We start from the raw sequence: 19,736 nt of genomic DNA, 5'->3' as shown, positions 1-19,736 counted from the left end.
CCGCTCCGCGGCATGTGGGATCTTCCCGGACCGGGGCACGAACCCGTGTCCCCTGCATCGGCAGGCGGATTCTTAACCACTGCGCCACCAGGGAAGCCCTTAGATTTTTAAATTAAATGTATTTCTTAACATCAGAAGTCACAAGAAAAACATATGCATTGTTACTTGGAGGTAAAGAACAACCATGCATATTAGTCAAGTAATTTACACAGTTGTGATATGTCTAAAGCTGGCAATAATTTATCAAGGGCTCAGGATGTTAAAATATCAGTTTTACTTGTTTAATTACCAGTGTGGGAATAGCTGTAGGGAGGGAAGTCTAGTATAAAACAAGTTGGAAAATCTATTTTTACCAGAAAGATTATATTAGGGTAGCATGAAGTAAATCATATTTGTTACAAGGAACTCACAGAGCAAGGAGTTAGAACATTGAGTCCATCTGGAGCCTGAGTCATCTAGGGTGACAGCTGTGCAGGTGAGTTGGTTTCCCTTTGGCTTAGGGATGTGGAAGAAAATCAGATCAAACCAGACTAATCTCTGCTTCTTGGTGTTCAGTTATTTGCATTTCACCTTTCAATTTTGTCTCATCTGCAAAGCTTTTAGTGTTTTTTATTTTAAGAGTATTAACTCCACCATTGCTACCAACTTCAGCATTTATAAGCAATCATAGCTTTAAAAAAAATCACAAGTTTTGCTATGGAGTGAATGTTCCAATATTCATATGTTGAAACCTTAACCCCCAATGTGATGGTATTTGGAGGTGGGGCCTTTGGAAGGTAATTTGGATTGATGAAGTTGATGCCCTCATGATGGGATTAGTGCTTTTATAAGAAGAGGAAAAGATGTGAGATCTCTCTCTCTCTCTGCGTGCATGTACCAAGGAAGGCCATGTAAGGACATAACCTGGAAGAGAGCCCTCAGAACCCAGCCATGTTGGTACCCTGATATTGGACTTTCAGCCTCTAGAACTGTGAGAAATAAATTGTTGTCTAAGCCCCTCAGTCTGTGGGATTCTATTATAGCAGCCCAGACTGACTAACATGGGCTTATTGTTCTAGGTATATTTTACTATTAAGGTTGTTCACAATTTATATATTTAAAAAATGTGAAGTCTATCCATATACTGTATGAAGTCATTTCTTGTATCACCTGAGTTAAGAGCATGATTCTTTAATAAGAAATACTGCACTGAGTCATAGCAAAGTAAAACAAACTGACTTTGTGTTCCTTACATGAAAGTATAAACCATCTGTGAGGGTCAGAGATGTGTCAGGAGGCTTGCAGTCCTTGCCATGCCTCAGGCTCCAAATGATATCTTGGTCTAACCATGTGTCTGGGCTCTGTTTTACTTCTACATGGCAGATCCCAAGGAATCAGTGGCAACTCCATCTTTCCAGTTATACCACCATTTCCAGAATTGGACTTTGGAGTAAGAAACACTTTCTTCAAATAATTCTTTTGGTGCTCTCAAATACAAGCATATTACACTTATCTTTTAAGATTCACTAATTCTGATAGAATAACAAAGAGTAATGAGGAAAGGACAAAGAATTTTAAGATTTTCCTATTTCTTTTTTAGAGTAGTGATATTTTTACCTACCTGGGATCCAGGTCGTTTTACCTGGATCATTTCTGAGATAGAAAATGAGTTGTCTCTATTTTTCCTGAGTATGGACTCATATACCTCCTTTTTCTAAGATAGCCATGCATGTCTATGATTTCTTCTTAAGTAGGGACTGTTTCCTAGTATAAATTGAAACCAGGCCTAAAGATGCAGTTAAGACTACTGATTTTAATAATGTGGCAGACCAGATGATCTGAAAACTGTAACACTACATATACCTAGAAAGGTCAAATATAACATGCATTTTTTAAACTGTTAAGCTGAGGTTAAAAAAGAGAAATGCCCACATGAGAGAAATATAAAATGGAAAAATAGAACAGAAAGCATAATGTGATTGCCAGAGTTAGGAAGTAAAGAGAATATAGGATGGATGAGAGGCAGGAAAAGGGGAGAGGAGGGCCAAAAGGGGTATATCATCCCTGGGTAGAGGTACCAGTGGGGCTCCAAAAGGAACAACTCAAAATTAATCTAGAAGGACTCTTCTACAAACTAGATGATAAAGGATTCTCACATAAAAATCAAGCACAAGAAATTATGGTTGCCAACCTCCAAAACAGCCCCCAATAATCCCCACCTCTTGGTATTCATGATCTGTGGATCAGGCCCCTCCCATATTGAGTAGGACTGACCTGTGTAACTAATGACCCATGTGGCAATGACTGGGTGTGATTTCCAAAGCTAGGCTTCTGCGGTCTTCCTTTGGATCACTCACTCTGGGGGAAGTCAGACACCATGTCTGAGCAGCCCTATGGAGAAAGCCCAGGAACTGAGACCTCCTGCCAACAGTAGCCTAACTTCCCAGGCATGAGCTCCCTTGGAAAGCAGGTCTTCCATCCCTGGTCAAGCCTTCAGATGACTGCAGCCTTGGCTGACATCTTGACAGTAATCTTATGAGACCCTGAATTAGAACCCACCAAGCTAAGCCTCTTCTGTGTTTCAGACTTACATAAGTTGTGTGAGATAATAAGTGTTTATTAGTTTAAAATTCTAAGGTGTGTAGAAATTTGTTATGCAAAAAATAGAAAACTAATAAATAATTTAAAATATTAAAGGACTCTAAGCCATAAGAAAATAGCATGATGTTGTCCAAAAAAAAAAAAAAACCCAGAAAATTTTGAAAGAAGTATCAAATTGGTCATCGTGAAGTGAAAAATAAAATCAATGAAATAAAAATCCCAGAGGATGAATTAAATAGCTGAATCAATGCTGTGGTTAGTCTTCTGGAGAATAACTGTGAGGAAATTTCAGGGAGCAGCAGAGAGAGATAGAAAAGGAAAATGGAAGGGATAGATTTACTTGAAGGATAGATCATAAAAGCTAATGGAGTTCCAGAGAGAGAATAAACAAAATGGAGGAGAAGCAATTTTCAAAGATATAATGGCTAAGAATTAACATAAGATTTAAGAAACCTATTCAACCTCATGCAAAATATTAGAATAAATCCAGGTCTAGGCTTATGGAAATGAATTAGAAAAAAATAAATAAAAGGGAAGATTATGGTAAAAATAGCCAGAGATTAAAATACAGTTACAAAAGAACTGCAGTCAGATTAATAGATGACTTCACAATAGCAAGAATGGAAGTAGGAAGACAGTTGAAATTATTTTCAAAGTTCTGAGAAAAAATAACAGTCTAGAGCAAAGCAAAATTCTTTCAGGAATGAGGGTGAAAATAGGCACTCAGAGCATGACAACCAAAAACAAACAAAAAATGATTTCACTGCACCAGACTCCTACCAAATGAACTATGTAAATGTGAACATTTAAAGGAGACAGAATGAGCTCAACAAGGGCTGAGATGCAAAAGGGAAGAGACAGCAAAGAAAATGGCAAATGTGCAGGTAATTCTAGATATACCAGTGGATGATGAGCATGTGGTATGACCAGAAGGTTTATACACTACTGAGAAGTATACAAATTGATACAATTACTTTTGAAAACAGTTTGGCATTATCTAGTAAAGTTAGATGTGCATCTTCTGTAACCAAACGATTCCACACGTAGGTACCTCAGGAGAAATGTACAAAGAAACAAAACCTCAGAGTCATCTCAAAAACCACTGATGGTAGAATGGCTATATAACATATGTTACATATTCATATAGTGAAACATTATACAGCAGTCAACACAGCTAAACTGCAGGAACACACATTAGTTTGGATGGATGAATGTACAATGTTCAGAAAAAAATCAAGTTGCAGATTATATAGAGAATGGAGTCCATTCATTTAAAGTTTGAATCTAAACAACATTTTTATTTAAAAAGGACCTACAGGGGCTTCCCTGGTGGCGCAGTTGTTGCGCGTCCGCCTGCCGATGCAGGGGAACCGGGTTCGCGCCCCGGTATGGGAGGATCCCACATGCCGCGGAGCGGCTGGGCCCGTGAGCCATGGCCGCTGAGCCTGCGCGTCCGGAGCCTGTGCTCCGCAACGGGAGAGGCCACAAGAGAGGAAGGCCCGCATACCACACAAAAAAAAAATAAAATAAAAATAAAAAGGACCTACATGGTGCTCCATGTATATGGTCACTATTCTAAGAATTTCACAATAAGTTATTTAGTCACATAAGCTAATAAGTAAGCACCGTAAGACGTTATTTGGTATATATGCAAATGAAGAAAATGTAAACACAAATGAAAGCAAAGAAATAAAAAACACAAATTTCAGTGTACTGTGAACCAGGAGAGATGCCAATGTGGGGATGGAGTCAGCAGGGAAACACTGGAGGGTTCAAAATTGTTTGTGAATTTCATTTCCATAAACTGGAAGGTAAATATATGGCTATTCTTCTTCTTTAAACCAGGCATATATTTTATGTTCATTCTTATATATGTATAATATATTTCATAATAAAATATAAAATGATAAGTGAGAGAAGTTTGAGTTGCACCAATAGATTAATAGATCAAAAAGTGGCCACTCATGTGAAAAAAAATTGTATTTAGATTCTCATCACAGATAATAGATAACAGTAGAGCCCAGATAGAGGAAAGATCTAAATATGAAAAATAAAACTATCAAAATTTTATGGAAATTATAGAAAACATATTTATGATATTAGAATAAGGAAGATGACTTTTAGTGAAATTTTAAAGCACAAACCATAAAGGAAATGATTGATATATTAAAATTAGAGTTTTTTAATTCTGAAAGACACCATAGAAAATGGAAAGACTAGATTAGGAGAGCATATTTGTCTCTTAGACAAATGATTGAGGATTAGTATGGAGAATATGGGATTAATTTAAACCTGTAAATTAATAAGAAAAAGACAATGGATTCAGTAGAGAAAAAGAGCAGGGTATGTGAATAGTTAGTCAAAAACGAGAGTAAGATACTTGTGTGGCCCCTAAAAATGTCTCAATAATTAGGGAAATACAAGTTAGAATATCAAGGAATTATTATTTCAGACCTGTTACATTTAAAAGAATCTGATGATGCCAAATATTGGCTGGAATATGAGAAATGCACATGTTTCTGGGTGGAAATGGGTAAACCATCTTTGAAAACAACTACTTAAGTTGACTGATTACATACCCTATAACTTTGAAATTTCATTTCAAGGTACCTTGCCTTGGAAATCCTCTGGCATATGTTTGCAAAGAGAAATGTACAAAGACATCCATTGTAGCACACTTTATAGATATTGTTACTGTCCTGCTTGAGAAGAGATATACCAGCTGCAGACTATTCATACAATAAATATTTGACTCCAGGTATTCATTTAATTGAATACCCTAACCAGCTAAATGAATGAATTGATTCTGTATGTAACAATAGAGATAAATCTGAAAAATATATTTTGAGTCAAGGTTGCAGATTCAAAAGAAATATGAAGATTATTTATGTAAAATTTTCTAAGACACAAAATAGTGTATATTTTAAATGGAACATGTATGTTTGAGATAAGGATACAAAACATGCATGAAGACTCACTATATTCAGGATGTTAATTCTTCCTAACTTGATCTATAGAGTTAATGCAATCTCAATCAAAATCCCAGCAAATTGTTTTGTGAATATAGAAAAGCTAATTCTGAAGTGTATATTGAGAGGCAAAAGACCCAGAATATCCAACACAATATTGAAGGAGAACAAAGTTGGAGGACTGACACTACCCAACTTCAAGACTTATTATAAAGCTACAGTAATCAAGACAGTGTGGTATTGGTGAAAAAACAGAAAAATATATCATTGGAAGAGCATAGAGAGCCAAAAATCTACCCATGTAAATATAGTCAACTAATCTTTGACAAAGGAGTAAAGGCAATTCAATGGGAAAAAGATGGTCTTTTCCAAAAATGGTGCTGGAACTAGACATCCATGTGAAAAAAAAAAAAGAATCTAGACACAGACTTTATACCCTTCACAAAAATGAACTCAGAGTGGATTGTAGACCTAAATCTAAAATGCAAAACTATAAAATCCCTAAGGTAACATAGGAGAAAATCTAGATGACTTTGGTTATAGTGATGACTTTTTAGATACTACATCAAAGACAATCATTTAAAGAAATAATTGATAAATTATACTCGATTAAAATTGAAAACTTCTCTGTGAACGACATTTTTAAGGGATGGAGAAGACGGTTCAAAGACTGGGAGAAGACCTATCTGATGAAGGAGTTAACCAACATATACAAGGAACACTGTAAGCTCAACAGTGAAAAAATCAACAGATTAAAAAACAGGCAAAAGATCTGAGCAGACATCTCACCACAGCAGATATATAGATGTCAAATGAGTATATGAAAAGATGCCCAGTCAACCTAGATGTCCTTCAGTAGGAGATTAATAAACTGTGGTATATCCAGACAATGGATATACTATTCAGTGCTGGATTAATATCCAGACAATAAATACTATTCAGTGCTGGAAAGAAACGTACTATTAAGCCATGAAAAGACTTGGAGTAAACTTAAATGCATATTAATAAGTGGAGGAAACCAACATGAAAAGCCTACATACTGTATGATTCTAATTATATAACATTCTGGAAAACACTATGGGGACAGTGAAAGGATCAATATTTGCCAGGGATTGGGGGCAGGGACAGACAGATAAGCAGAGCATAGAGGTTTTTTAGTGTAGTGAAACTCTTCTGTATGACACGCTAATGGTGGAAGCCTGTCATTATACATTTATTAAAACCCACAGAATGTAAAACACCAACAGTGAACGCTTATGTAAACTGGAAAAGCAAGAATGGATTGTTGAATTTGCAAGGAGAGCCTGCGCATGCATACCTGGTCTCTTAGTTTCCTCTTTTTTTGGAGAGAGTTAGCTGAAGGAAGCATGAGATGGGCTCAGCTCCTCCTTACTGTAGTTCACAATGGTCAGCTTCTGTATAGAAATTTCCAGCACAGGTTGTAACTTAGTCTGTTTATGTCTGAGTTTCACACTCTGAAAGATTACCTGCCTACAGATATAGGCTATTTTTTTCCAGTATCAACTTCATCTGTAAAAAGGTTGATATTTTGATCTACTAGCTGCCCTACACTTCAGTCTTAGTTCTTAATTGCTTCAAAACCTGAGCTAAGAAATAAAGTACTATTTATTGAACTCTCCTCAAATTCCCCAAAGCACCCAAATCCCCAGGCCTCTAGACACTGGATGTGTAATATTGCTCAGGTCTTTGCTGTCCCCTGCAAAACACCTCTGTTTTGGTTTACTAGTTGCCTGGAATTAAAGTAAAAGCTCAGCTGTTCTCTCTTCCCCATGTCAGAGCCACCAGCAAATCATTCTCCACGCTAATGCCTGATAAGTATTTCTTGAAGTGGAAATTTTATATCTTGGTGTTTCTCCACAGCTTTTTATATTTACTTCAAAATCCTAGTTGGTCCCACTTAGCTCTTTGTGACCTGATAACCCTCTCCTCTCTAGTCCCGTATCTAATGACTCCATCAGATGCATTCTTACCATATCCCAAGATAGTCTTCTTGTCAAACTCTCACAGTATTCCAGAAAACAACAGGAAAATATATTCCTCTGTCTTCACCTGAGTCTTTTCTCCTTGCCTCAAAAGACCTTGTACCCTTCTTTTTCTGCCCAGAAACAAATCATCCTTTAAAACTAAAAAGTGTATATGTATAACTGCATCACTTTGCTTTACACCTGAAACTAATATAACATTGTTAATCAACTATACTCCAATATAAAATAAGAAGTTTAAAAAAACCCAAAACTAAAAACTTAGTTTAAACATCACCATGCCAGGAAGTCTTCCCCATCTGATACAGGCTTTTCCTGTGTTCTCTTAATATACTGTACAATCTTAACCTTTGTTCATCTCTTCATTCACTCTGTCATCCATCCATCCTTCCATCCCTCCTTCATCCTTCCATCCATCTGTATATCTATTCACTCACTTCACAATGATAGTGTACCCACCATATACCATGGTCTGTGGATGTGAATACAGGAGTTAAGGGATAGGTGTCATTCTTGCCTCCATCATGTTAAAATCTCTATGCTAAACTTATCCCATGGAACTGTAATGAAAGAATTTCCTGACTGCCTTATCCACTAGTCTGTAAACTCTTTTATGGCAGTGACAGCATGTTTGGCTTTAAATCCACTATATCTACCATGTATATGACACAGAGATGTTATTAATAAGTGCTTATTGGATAGCTTACTGTCTAAATTAATCAACTTCTATAAATTTCTTCTAAACTCTGTAATATCAGAAATTATAGCTTATTTAAATATTTCTGGGTGAATACTTTTGGTTTGGGTCTATCTTGCAACCTTGAATCCCAACTATGTGGGGATATATGAAACAAAGAGGAGATGTTAAGTTCATTGTAGAAGTGCAAGAACAAAGTTTATTCACCTAGTGGACTAGAAGGTTTAACCTGACCTTGACTCTGGTTCCTAACGCCAGCACCTGGGATTCACTTGGTTCCTGCTGATCTTCCCAGCCCTGTTCTTGAGCCTCCCATTTGTTCAGTGAGCTCTAAAGAGCTTTTTAATAATTTCCATCTGCACCTTCACTTATTTTTATAATCAAAGATATCTAAAGTTATTTGCCATTACTAAAGCCATGAACCCCAACTTATATACTTATGTAAAGAAGTTCAGCAGATTAGCAAATACTATCAAATATTCTTTATAATGTTGAGTGTGAAGCATACTTAATAAAGTTTATTGTGTGAAATCTTTAAAGAAATGGAAAAATCTGCAAAATGATACTTGTCTATTATTTCAAGGTAATTTGCCAGTGAACCTTCCAACTCCACCAGAAACTTCAGTTCCAGTAACCTTACCTCCACACAACTGTACCGACAATGAATTTGTTTGCAGGTCTGATGGTCAATGTGTTGAAAATATCCAGAAATGTGATTTTAGATATGACTGCCGTGACAGATCAGATGAATCATCCTGCGGTATGTGAATTCCTAAATTTTGCATTAAATATAGCCATAAAACTGATAAGAAAATACTAGTGTTATCTCAAGTAGCATGGCATAATGTCCTAGTTAAAAAATTTCAACCTGGCTTAAAGTAATTTCTTAACATAAAGACTATTTGTATAGAAAATGATAGCAGAATCAGCATACATTCTTATATCATGTCCAACAAGAGGTGTCTTTAAATTAATATTTAAATTCAAAATACTTGTTTTCATGGACTTAGCTTGATTCCAGAGCTATCATTTATCATTTTTATTCATCCCCCTTTTTGTCTCTGTTTGTCACAATCACTAAATAGAAATGTTTAGGGAAGAAACAGAATACCCTCAAATTAGATGAATCTGCTCAAATGTTGCCATTGTCAAAATGCACACATAAAATGAATACTATGTCATATGTGCAGAGTTAATAAGAAAACCAATCCTAATACATGTGGACACTTCAACGGCTAGGTACTGTTGAAAGATGGTTTTCATTTATTGACACTTGCCAATCTATGGCTTCTCCTAAATGGATCAAGGCAAATTATTTCATTTAGAAGTGAACTTCTCAGTCAAAGATACAAACTGAGAGGAGAAAAATTAATCTGTGTCTGAATGGGCAAAACACAGGATCAGAAGGAATAAACACTTGTGAATTTTTTCCCCTTCCTTGCTCTTTATTAAGTTGTATGTGAATTTACCATAATATTGCTCAAGTGTCTTGATAATACTGACGGTTTAGAACATACAGATAATACAGTGTATAGTGAAATTCTAATTTGTCTTATGTCAGCCTCGTCAAGGAATTCTAAAACTTAAAAAATACAAATACGCAATAAACTAATCCAGACCAAAAAACCTCATAAAATCAAAGCTAATTCACTCTGTGAATAAGATGGGACAGTAATTAACTCAAGTTGGTCAGGAAGATGTACTGTGCGTCGCAGATGTAAGATAATATAACAGACGATGCTGTGGTATTCAGACTCCCTCATGGGAAGGCACTAAAATCCTCTTCTGATCACACATAAGTCGTCTTTGTAAAAGTTTACACAAAATTTAATTAATTACACCTAGTGAGCATCTTTAGTAAATACTGACTTTCTCTTAGTTCAACTTTGAAATTTTAGTAATGCCATTTATGATACGATGGGAAGTTCTGGTAAGTTCTGTAAATGTCCTGAATGAATGTCTACTATTAAATTATTAAAATCATGGGGATATTTATTTTGATTAAACATGAATTATTACCATTTAGTTCTGAACAAATTGTGTCTTGCCTTCGCCATCTCTTTGTAAAATGAACTATTGTGATAAATCTGCTTGTCATCTACAGTCATATTTTGTAATTTTTTCATTGTGATAAGAATACAAGATCTACCCTCTTAATAAATTTTTAAGTGTTCAATACAGTATTGTTGACTGTAGGTACAATGTTGTACAGCAGATCTTAGCTTGCCTGAAACTCTATGTCCTCTAATTTTAAAACAATCTACAATTTTTTATGTATATATATAACTGGTTCACTTTGTTGTAAAGCAGAAACACACCATTGTAAAGCAATTATACTCCAATAAAGATGTTAAAAAAAAACAAAAAACTTTAAATCCTCCACTCAGCAGTTATATTTTCACATAATTAATAAAAATAACAATAAGGATGTATTGAAAAAAAATCTACAATTTTAAAAATCTTTTTAAATAATATGATGAACAGGATTCTATTGAATTCTAAATCTCTTCACAAAATAAATATAATTATATGATCAATATTAATATCAGAGATTAAATAACACACCCGAATGTCATGATTAAAATCACTTTTTTTGATGGAGTTTTCCTTCTCAAATTTTATGTTAAATCGTGAACCCAAGTTTCTAAATGATAGTAGTGGTAGCCTATGCTGTCACGGTTTATGCCATTTAAAACCTGGAGTACACACCAGGCTTTCCATTGTATACACAAGACCTCATTGAATTGAATCTTTTCTTTTATTCAAGAAGTAGAGGATTTAAGACAGACAGGCACATGAATACATCAGAGAGAGGAGGAGGAGAGAAAAAGAGAGCATTTGTTTTCACACACTACTTATGTATTTAAAAAATCACTGGACTTTTAATTTTGTTTGATATTAGAATAGTCATTACAAGAATATTGAAAACTTTCAAGGAAAGAGGTTCAATATAAAAGCTGTTGTAAATCTTATAGCTTTGAATTTAAGTAATTTGGAATTTGGGATTTAGCTTTGTGATAATACTGTGAAAAAAGAACAGACTTATCAGAACTTGGAGGTCATATAAGCAATGTAAGTGTTGTGTCAGAACAGAGTGGCAATTCTTAAATTGCTGCTTTCAGAGCAAATTAAAATCTCACTTCTTTATGAAAGCAGAATCTTCAGTATGTGCATTTATTTCCACATTTCAGTTAATATAGATATTTGAATATAATACACCTAGATTTCTTTAAAACTCTTCTAGTGATTATGTAAACAATTTGCCTAATTATTTCAGTTATGCTTAAAAGTTAGATTATAATTTAAAGAAACCCCAAGAGTAAGAAAGTGCTGATGCAGATGGAAATCGCCATTTATTAATACATTTATTGTGATTAGCTCATCTTATCTCTGTCCGATCCTATTCAAGCTATGGAAGTTTGCAGCTTTGAAAAAGGAAGCCTGTGTAAATGGTACCAGCCAATCTCAGAAAAATTAATTCAAGATTCAAACACATTCAGGTGGGGACTTGGTGATGGAACCAGTATTCATCATGGGGAGGAAAATCACAGGCCGTCGGTGGATCATACAACGTAAGTGACCACGCATTTGGAACATGTCTGTTAGGGACTATTTATTAAGCAGTTCCCAAATTCCTGCCACACCACCTTACCCTAAGTTACTGCTCTTGTAAAGATGAAGGTTTAAGTGAGAGCATAAGTGAGCTAAGTGTACTCTTCCTTACAAAATTTTAAAAATTTTTAATTAAAAAATAGTAAATGCTCTTATAAAAGTCATAGAAACCAGAGAAAATCATGAGTAAATAAAGAAAAATTATTTGTAATATCACCACTCATCGGAAAGCACTGTTAATATGTTGTTTTAGAATTATCTAATCATTCCTTCCCCTCCAAATTTCTTTTCTCCTTTTCTTCCTTTTTCAGCTCCTCCTCCAACACCTTGCCCCTTTCCCTTTTCTTCCAGTCTTTGCTCTTTATCATCGTTTATTTTGGTCTTTTCTTTTGAGGTTTAATAACTCATACCTTTCCCCTGTTTTGTAGTCCACAAGTATATTGAGTGCTCACTTCCTACAAGATCCCATTCTTCCTCTTTCCTTTTATTGATTTCAAGGAAATGTTACTGAAGACAACAAAAGAATCCCCATTTATATTTCAGAGAATCTTTTCCAAACCTTTATGCCTTCACACTTCTCCTCAGTTAAAGCTTCATGAGCCCCAGTTCCTAGGCTGCTGCTTCAGAGAAAACTAAAGGTATATCCACTATCCAGTCCATCATTGCCCTGGCCAACTTGACCTTGCACTCAAGGGGACCACGGTATCTTAAGTGTACAATGATTTTTCTTTCCCTGGGCTGACTTTTTCACCCTGGTTTTCTGAGCTCGCTTTTGTTCTTTTTGTTCTATTAAAATGGTTCCAGTTTTACCATCATTTTATTTCAACGTCTGCAGCCAGGATGCCCAAAGTATATAGAGTAGTAGATATTCATACTGCTTTGTTTTGATCACATTTGACAGTTGGCAAGTAATTTTTGAAATTTCAGGATACAAAATTTCCTTGGGCTGCTTCTGACATAAAAAGTCACAGGGTAATTTCAGAAAGTTTCTGTGGCTCATGCAAATAAGCCATACTTCATTAATAAACTATATTTCTGTAAAGAAAAAGGCAGTACTAGAATCTCACTTCTAGGTGGTAAAAGTGTAAACAGAAATATGGCAGCATATAAGCAAAGGAATATAATAGGCTTTTATCTTGTCTCTGACCCTCAGCCCCTGCCTCCAATGGACTGCAAATTCCTTGAGGAATTTCAAGGACTGTGATTCCCATTTATTGCATTATTTCTAAGGCTCATTATGTATTAAGTCCCAGTAGTTATTTGTTAAGTGAGTTGGTTGATGATTAGGATCAATATATTTATGCTTTATAATTAAAGGCTACAAGGCACAAAATTAAATATATTTTAAATAGGAATACTTAATAATCAGATAATGTTTAATGGATGTGCTCTACGTGACAAAATCCTGGAGAAGGGGGCAGTTCCTAAGCTTCTATCTTCTCTAGTTTTCCTCTCCCCTTCTCTCTAGGTTCTCTCCTCAGCCAAAGAAGGCCTGCCATTTTTTACTTTGTGAAATAGTTCTTATAAATCATTTATTCTACTCTATGGCTTATAGTAGAACTCCAAGCTCAGTTTGTCCAAATTATGTTTGCTTTTTTTTTTTTTTGTATTTAAAGGGGAGCTTTTCCATTTAGAAAATGCTTTTCTCTCTCAGGTATCTGGCTCTAGAGATTTAAAGCCAGGTTTTTAGACTGCTGTGTCTGAAACAGTCTTCAAGGCCAGTTTTGAAAATCAAAAAGCTCTACACCAGTTCTTTTTTTCTCTTTACTTTCTATGATTCCACTTCACCCTAAGGTAAAGATTGCTTCTGGCTTGGGTTGGTAAGGAGCACTCATAAGCAAGTGCAAAAGAGAAAAAAAATCGCATTACTATATTTCAAACTATTCTCTCACTTCATACACCTAATGAAGCGATAAAACATCTAGAAGGGTCGTGGTGGGGTAGGAATATGTAGGGAAGTTTTCATTGGGCAGATGGGTCTTCAGTAAGGTCTTAGCTTTTACCATTTCATTTCTATGATGAAAAACAAGTAAAGTCATACTCCAAGTCACAATCTACTGTTTTGTGTTCACACTTTAATGGACTATTCTTTGTACCTGAGGATCTAAAGTGCACTCTGGGTCTAAATTCAGGGTGTTGCATCTTTATTTTTTACTTGTTTGTTTGTGGGAGAGTAACACCATTCCATACAGCTGGTGCATTCAGCATTTGTATATGAATTAGAAATAGTCATCTCTTCTTCTAGGGCTTCTTCTGTGTGGCCATGGTCTTAGCACGGGGGACCAACTAAGGGCACCTGGCATGATTTTTTTTTTGCGGTACGCGGGCCTCTCACTGTTGTGGCCTCTCCCGTTGCGGAGCACAGGCTCTGGACGCGCAGGCTCGGCGGCCATGGCTCACGGGCCCAGCCGCTCCGCGGCATGTGGGATCCTCCCGGACCGGGGCACGAACCCGTGTCCCCTGCATCGGCAGGCGGACTCTCAACCACTGCGCCACCAGGGAAGCCCCTGGCATGATATTTTTTCCTAGGTTTAGAATCTGAATATTTATTTAGAAATAAATATTGTTCTCAACTACAACCAGAGAAAAAATAAAGTAAAATCCCTTCAATGTAAATATCATCAGTTGCAATTTGCATGTTCTTTTGAGATTGGAGTTGGATGAAATTTCTGTTTCCTCTAACTTATGCAGTGAGAGGGAATTTTTAATAGAAAAATTCTTTTCTTGGTATTTTGGGAAAAGCACCCTAATCTAGTTAAACAACAACAACAACAACAACACACGCACACACACCACAGAAGAAAAACGAGTTTATATCCATTCGTGCTCCAGGAACTACTAGGAAACTTGGCAAAAACATTAGTTTTACTCAGCTGAGAATTGTTTAAAGAAATTGTTATTTGCTTATCATTACCTAGCATCTGAGCTTTGTAGCTAATTCAAATTTAAATATGTTTAGAACATTGAAGATTTGGAAGTGTTGTGTAATGATTCCTCACGTTTTGTAATTTCATAAGATCTCAGAATCCTGTACTCTGACCTCCATAATCAGTTCAATAAGCCAAGGCAGTTTTACATTAGTACACAAATTGGTAAATTGGCTTGTAGCTAAATACCATAAATTTTATGATCACTTTTTACTCATAGGAAAGCCTTTTTTTCACCCAATTTCCTTTTCACAGCTGGAAGCCAAGGAGAGCAACACTTTGAGCCCTTGCACAAATCCATTTTATTTGACTGCAGTAAATGCCCATCTATTGGTTAAATAAGGTTTAATATTAAGATCTCTTAGGAGTTTTAAATCATTCCCTCAAGCAAGATTAAGCTCTTCCTATTTATTGTTCATATGGAAGTATACCTAGTAGAGTACGTATGCATATTCTGGGTCTGTAGTTTCTAACTGTGCTCACAGAAGCTTTAGGGAAGTTTCTCAAAGTGTGGATCAAGTACCTCTGAAAATGTCTGTGTGTTTATTAATATTTAAATATGTAATACATTTAAAAGCAGATTCTGACACTTGAATCAGAATCTTGGGAATAGAGCTGGGGCTCTGTATTTTTAGTGTAACTCCTAGGTGGTTCTAGAACCTCATTCTTAGGGTCCCTCCATGGCAGAAAGTGGGGAGGGTATTGCTAAAAGACAGAGGGTGGCTTTCTTATCAACTAATTCCAATTTTGATCAGAGCAGACTCATTTTCCTCTAAATCCAGTGACTAATTAAAAAAAATAGTACAAAATATTTCAGGAAAAACCAAGAAACAAAAAATATTCTAAGATGATTTTACTTAAAAATAAAATTTGTGTGTTATAAAGTAACATATAATTGAGAAATCATTTGTGAGAAAACTCTACCCTGTGTTAATCTAAAAGGCGTGTGGGCTTCCCTGGTGGCGCAGTGGTTGAGAACCCGCCTGCCAGTGCAGGGGACACGGATTCAAGCCCTGTTCTGGAAAGATCCCACATGTGGCGGAGCAACTAGGCCCGTGCGCCACAACTACTGAGCCTGCTCTCTAGAGCCTGTGAGCCACAGCTACTGAGCCCGTGTGCCACAACTGCTGAAGCCCACGCACCCAGAGCCCGTGCTCCGCAACAAGAGAAGCCACCTCAATGAGAAGTCTGCGCACCTCAACGAAGAGTAGCCCCCACTCGCCGCAACTAGAGAAAGCCCGCACGCAGCAATGAAGACCCAACACAGCCAAAAATAGATCAATAAAATAAATACATTAAAAATCAATGAATAAAAGATATGTAACTCAAGACACCCGCTATGCTGCCTCTTTCATTGGAAAACACCCAGCCATTTCTCTCAAATCTTTTTGCCTATGTGTTCTCTTCTCTACCTCTAAAAAATGATCTCACTCTTTCTTTTGGATCAAAACCAAGCGTACCAATTTTATTATCATCTGGAACAAACAGATAATTTTAGATATTTTGCATTTTTAGGTTTGCTTACAGATTGCTGAGAAACTATTTGAACATGAACCATCTCATTCAAAATGCAGACTAGATAGAACACAATTTTGTGCTGCTTGTTTATGAAGTGGAAGTACTCTTTCTTAGATTTTTCTCTTTACTTCACAGCACTGATCATTGTCTTTCAGGTGGAAATGAGTTATAGTCCCCACTGCTGCAGATGCACCTACATTCCTATCTACGTTATGCATTTGTACAGGCTTGACATCATTATAAACTAAAAGCCGCGTAAATAATGCAAGTTGTCTCTGTGACATAACTGTGCATATCATAATGTATCTAAGTGCTAGATATAAATGTGGATAAAGCTTCAGTAAAACTGAAAATATTTTAATGTTTTCTGCTCTGCAACAGTAACAATTTTCAAAGCTTTAGTCTCAGACATTAAATGCCAGAAATACTGCTTTCTCGGAGCCTTCTCTGGTAAGCCAATTTTTTATAGGCCAATTTAGATGCCTTACCACTCTCCCAATATAATTTCTAAAAGATCCAGTTTTATAAATCCAGAGTAATGGTTAAATACCAGGCTTTAGAAACAGTTTTGCTAAAATAAAAATAAAAATGCAAACAGGCAAAATAAAAATTAACTGTAGTAATTTTCTCTTAAGTGTTTTAATACTGGAGGGAAATAGCATTTCTGGCAGTGTTTTCACAGGACTGAATATAAAGCATAATTGCACCTCTAAAACACAAGAAAAATTGCTTTTATTTTAGATTGACCTTGAGTTAAGCACCTATTCTTTATTTTTGCATACATATCAATAATTTGTTTTAAATCACTTTAATTTTATTTCAGTGTATTTTAGCTTGATAATAATTAAAAAAATAACTACAATGACTTGCAAACATGGAATTTAAGAGAAATCTATGCTCAAAATAATACTTGTAAACCGTACCTAAAATAATATATATACAGAGGTTAGGTAATATATATTTGCTGTACGTGGTAAGGTTTTAAGAATATATCCATAATACAGTGTATGATTTATGTTATGTTACCAAAGATCACTGTTTAATAATAAAATAACAACTTTTATATCATGGTTACAATTGCATTCAGAAATTACAAGTTCTTTTTTTTTTTTTTTCGGTAAGCAGGCCTCTCACTGCTGTGGCCTCTCCCGTTGCGGAGCACAGGCTCCGGACGCGCAGGCTCAGCGGCCGTGGCTCACGGGCCCAGCCGCTCCGCGGCGTGTGGGATCTTCCCGGACCGGGGCACGAACCCGTGTCCCCCGCATCGGCAGGCGGACTCTCCACCACTGCGCCACCAGGGAAGCCCAAAAATTAATTTTCATTATACAGTTTTTGAATGTGCCTTCCCTTTAACCACATTAAGATGAAGTAAACTTATTTGCATTCCAACTCCTGCACAAAATTGTTATAGTTATACAAAATGTGGAGGAAAAAATGTTTTCTCAACTAAGTAAAGATAAATTAGATTTAATTCTTATATTAAGACAAGGACTTGAAAATATGAACATACTATATCACATATGAACCATTTATACATATATCACATATGAACAATTTATGTATATATATATCACATATGAACCAACATCAATATGATCTGATGACATTTGTATATGCAGATACATCAAATACTCAAAGATCCTTATGGTCTGGAGGAGAAGTAGCCTTGACTAGGCACACAATTCATTCTTAAATTAGGCATGTATTTCCTGAGCATCTGGTCTGTGAGAATAGTAAGCTTAATCAGACATGAAACTAGCATACACATGAATAGATGTGTAATGCCCAGCAGAAAGAGAGGCCCACTGTGGACACTCAGGTCTGTGGGTCTATCTTGGTTGTGTCTCTGTATTTAATAATACCTGAAAAGACTCTCCAACTTTGAATTTTAGTGGCTAATGTAAATGAACTAAAATAATACTATGGGTAAAGACCATTTACTGATTATTCTAAGAATTTGACTTTTTTATTGTTACAAAAATTCTTTTTTTCCACAAAAGAAGAAATATATTTTTACTGTGGGAAAATATTTAAATATAGATAAGAAAGGGAAGTAATGTTAACAACTATAATCTTGCCACTATTATAAAAGCACTGTGCATATATACATATATATTTAGCAAAAACTAGGTTCTATCAATCACATTTTTTAATATGCTTTTAATTTTATTTACAATCTATAAGCAATTATTTACCAATACTTTTTTAAATGGGGCAATAGTTTTCCATTGACGGGATGCACCATAATTCACTAATTTAATTCCTCACTATTTGATTTCTGAGTTGCTTTTGATTATTCTCAGATTTAATCAACCTGCACTGAACACTGTGCAGCTTTACACACATTGTAGATTATATCCTGAGAGTACAGAGTAGAATTTTTATATTTGTTGTTATTTATATGTTAAAACATTTGATTTATAATTTTGTGTTACTTTGCAAAATGTACCATTTTTGAAAGCAGTGCACGATGGTGTCTTTTTCTGGATGCTTGCCAACACTTGAATGTTTAATTTTTTTTTTAATTTTCCAATTTAATAGGTTAAAGTAGCAGCTAATTGTATTTTTTCATTTCTTTAATACAAAGAGAGGGTAACCTCTTTTTTTTCTTTGTACCTTGTCTAAGTTTATTTCTATGTGTGTGTTTCCTGTTTGTGCTCTTTCCTTGGTTTTCAGTTTGTAGTGCTTGTTTTTTTCTTACTGATTTATAAGATCTTTTAAAGCAGTGAAGTGATTTTTTTAATCTGTTACGAATGTTGTAGAGATTTCCCCCAATTTTTTATTGGCCTTTTGTTACTGTTTATCATATTTTTGACATCTTAAAATTCTTAGGATGTACATAGTTATGTCTCCCAACTGTGTGAAGGGGTTTTATTGACATGAACTAGAGAGAAACAGTATTTCTATAAAGTAAAGACCTTGTATGTCTTTCCTGGACCACAAGCTCAGGAGGGCAGAGGTAATGCCATTTTGCTTATCATTGATGATGAGTGATTGCCTCTTGAGGGTACCAGAGAAGAATTTTCTGCTATGTTGTAACACATCCCACCCCCAATACACTATGAATTACTATCGAGCATAAGGGGAAAAGGATGGTTCTCTAAAAGGGAATAGAAAAATTCACAAAAATAAAGGAAAAAATGCAAACAAGTTATCACTCTAGAGAAAGTAACAGTAACTTGCTTCTGATGTTGGCATCATATCTTTGATGGCAGTGCAAAGCAGTGTGAAAAAGTATTATGTGCAGAATATGTCTAGAAAATAACATTATAAATCCCCAAAGCAACGTCATTATATTAAGGTTTAAGGGCACTGAGTATTGATATCAAAATTAAGTCAAATGAGAACCTTGACCAGAAGTTGATGGTGATAGTGGAGAGCATATTTTGCTGTGATCAAGATGCCAGCAAGGAAACAGTATCATTTAAAC

The 19,736-nt window shown here is 35.6% G+C and overlaps 1 protein-coding gene across 1 annotated transcript in view; it reads left to right on the top strand.

Annotated features, from left to right (window-relative positions):
- Positions 1 to 19,736, top strand: part of MALRD1 (MAM and LDL receptor class A domain containing 1) — a 653,641-nt gene that overhangs the window by 208,046 nt on the left and 425,859 nt on the right. The window contains exons 20-21 of the mRNA XM_024129703.1: positions 8,833 to 9,009; positions 11,659 to 11,821. Of these exons, the coding sequence (XP_023985471.1) occupies positions 8,833 to 9,009; positions 11,659 to 11,821 (340 nt within the window). The remainder of the gene's footprint in view (positions 1 to 8,832; positions 9,010 to 11,658; positions 11,822 to 19,736) is intronic.

This window comes from Physeter macrocephalus, chromosome 11 (genome assembly GCF_002837175.3).
Source record: "Physeter macrocephalus isolate SW-GA chromosome 11, ASM283717v5, whole genome shotgun sequence".
Taxonomy (NCBI): Eukaryota; Metazoa; Chordata; class Mammalia; order Artiodactyla; family Physeteridae; genus Physeter; species Physeter macrocephalus.
The sequence above is the reverse complement of the archived record's forward strand: the minus strand, read 5'-3'. Positions and strand labels throughout refer to the sequence as shown.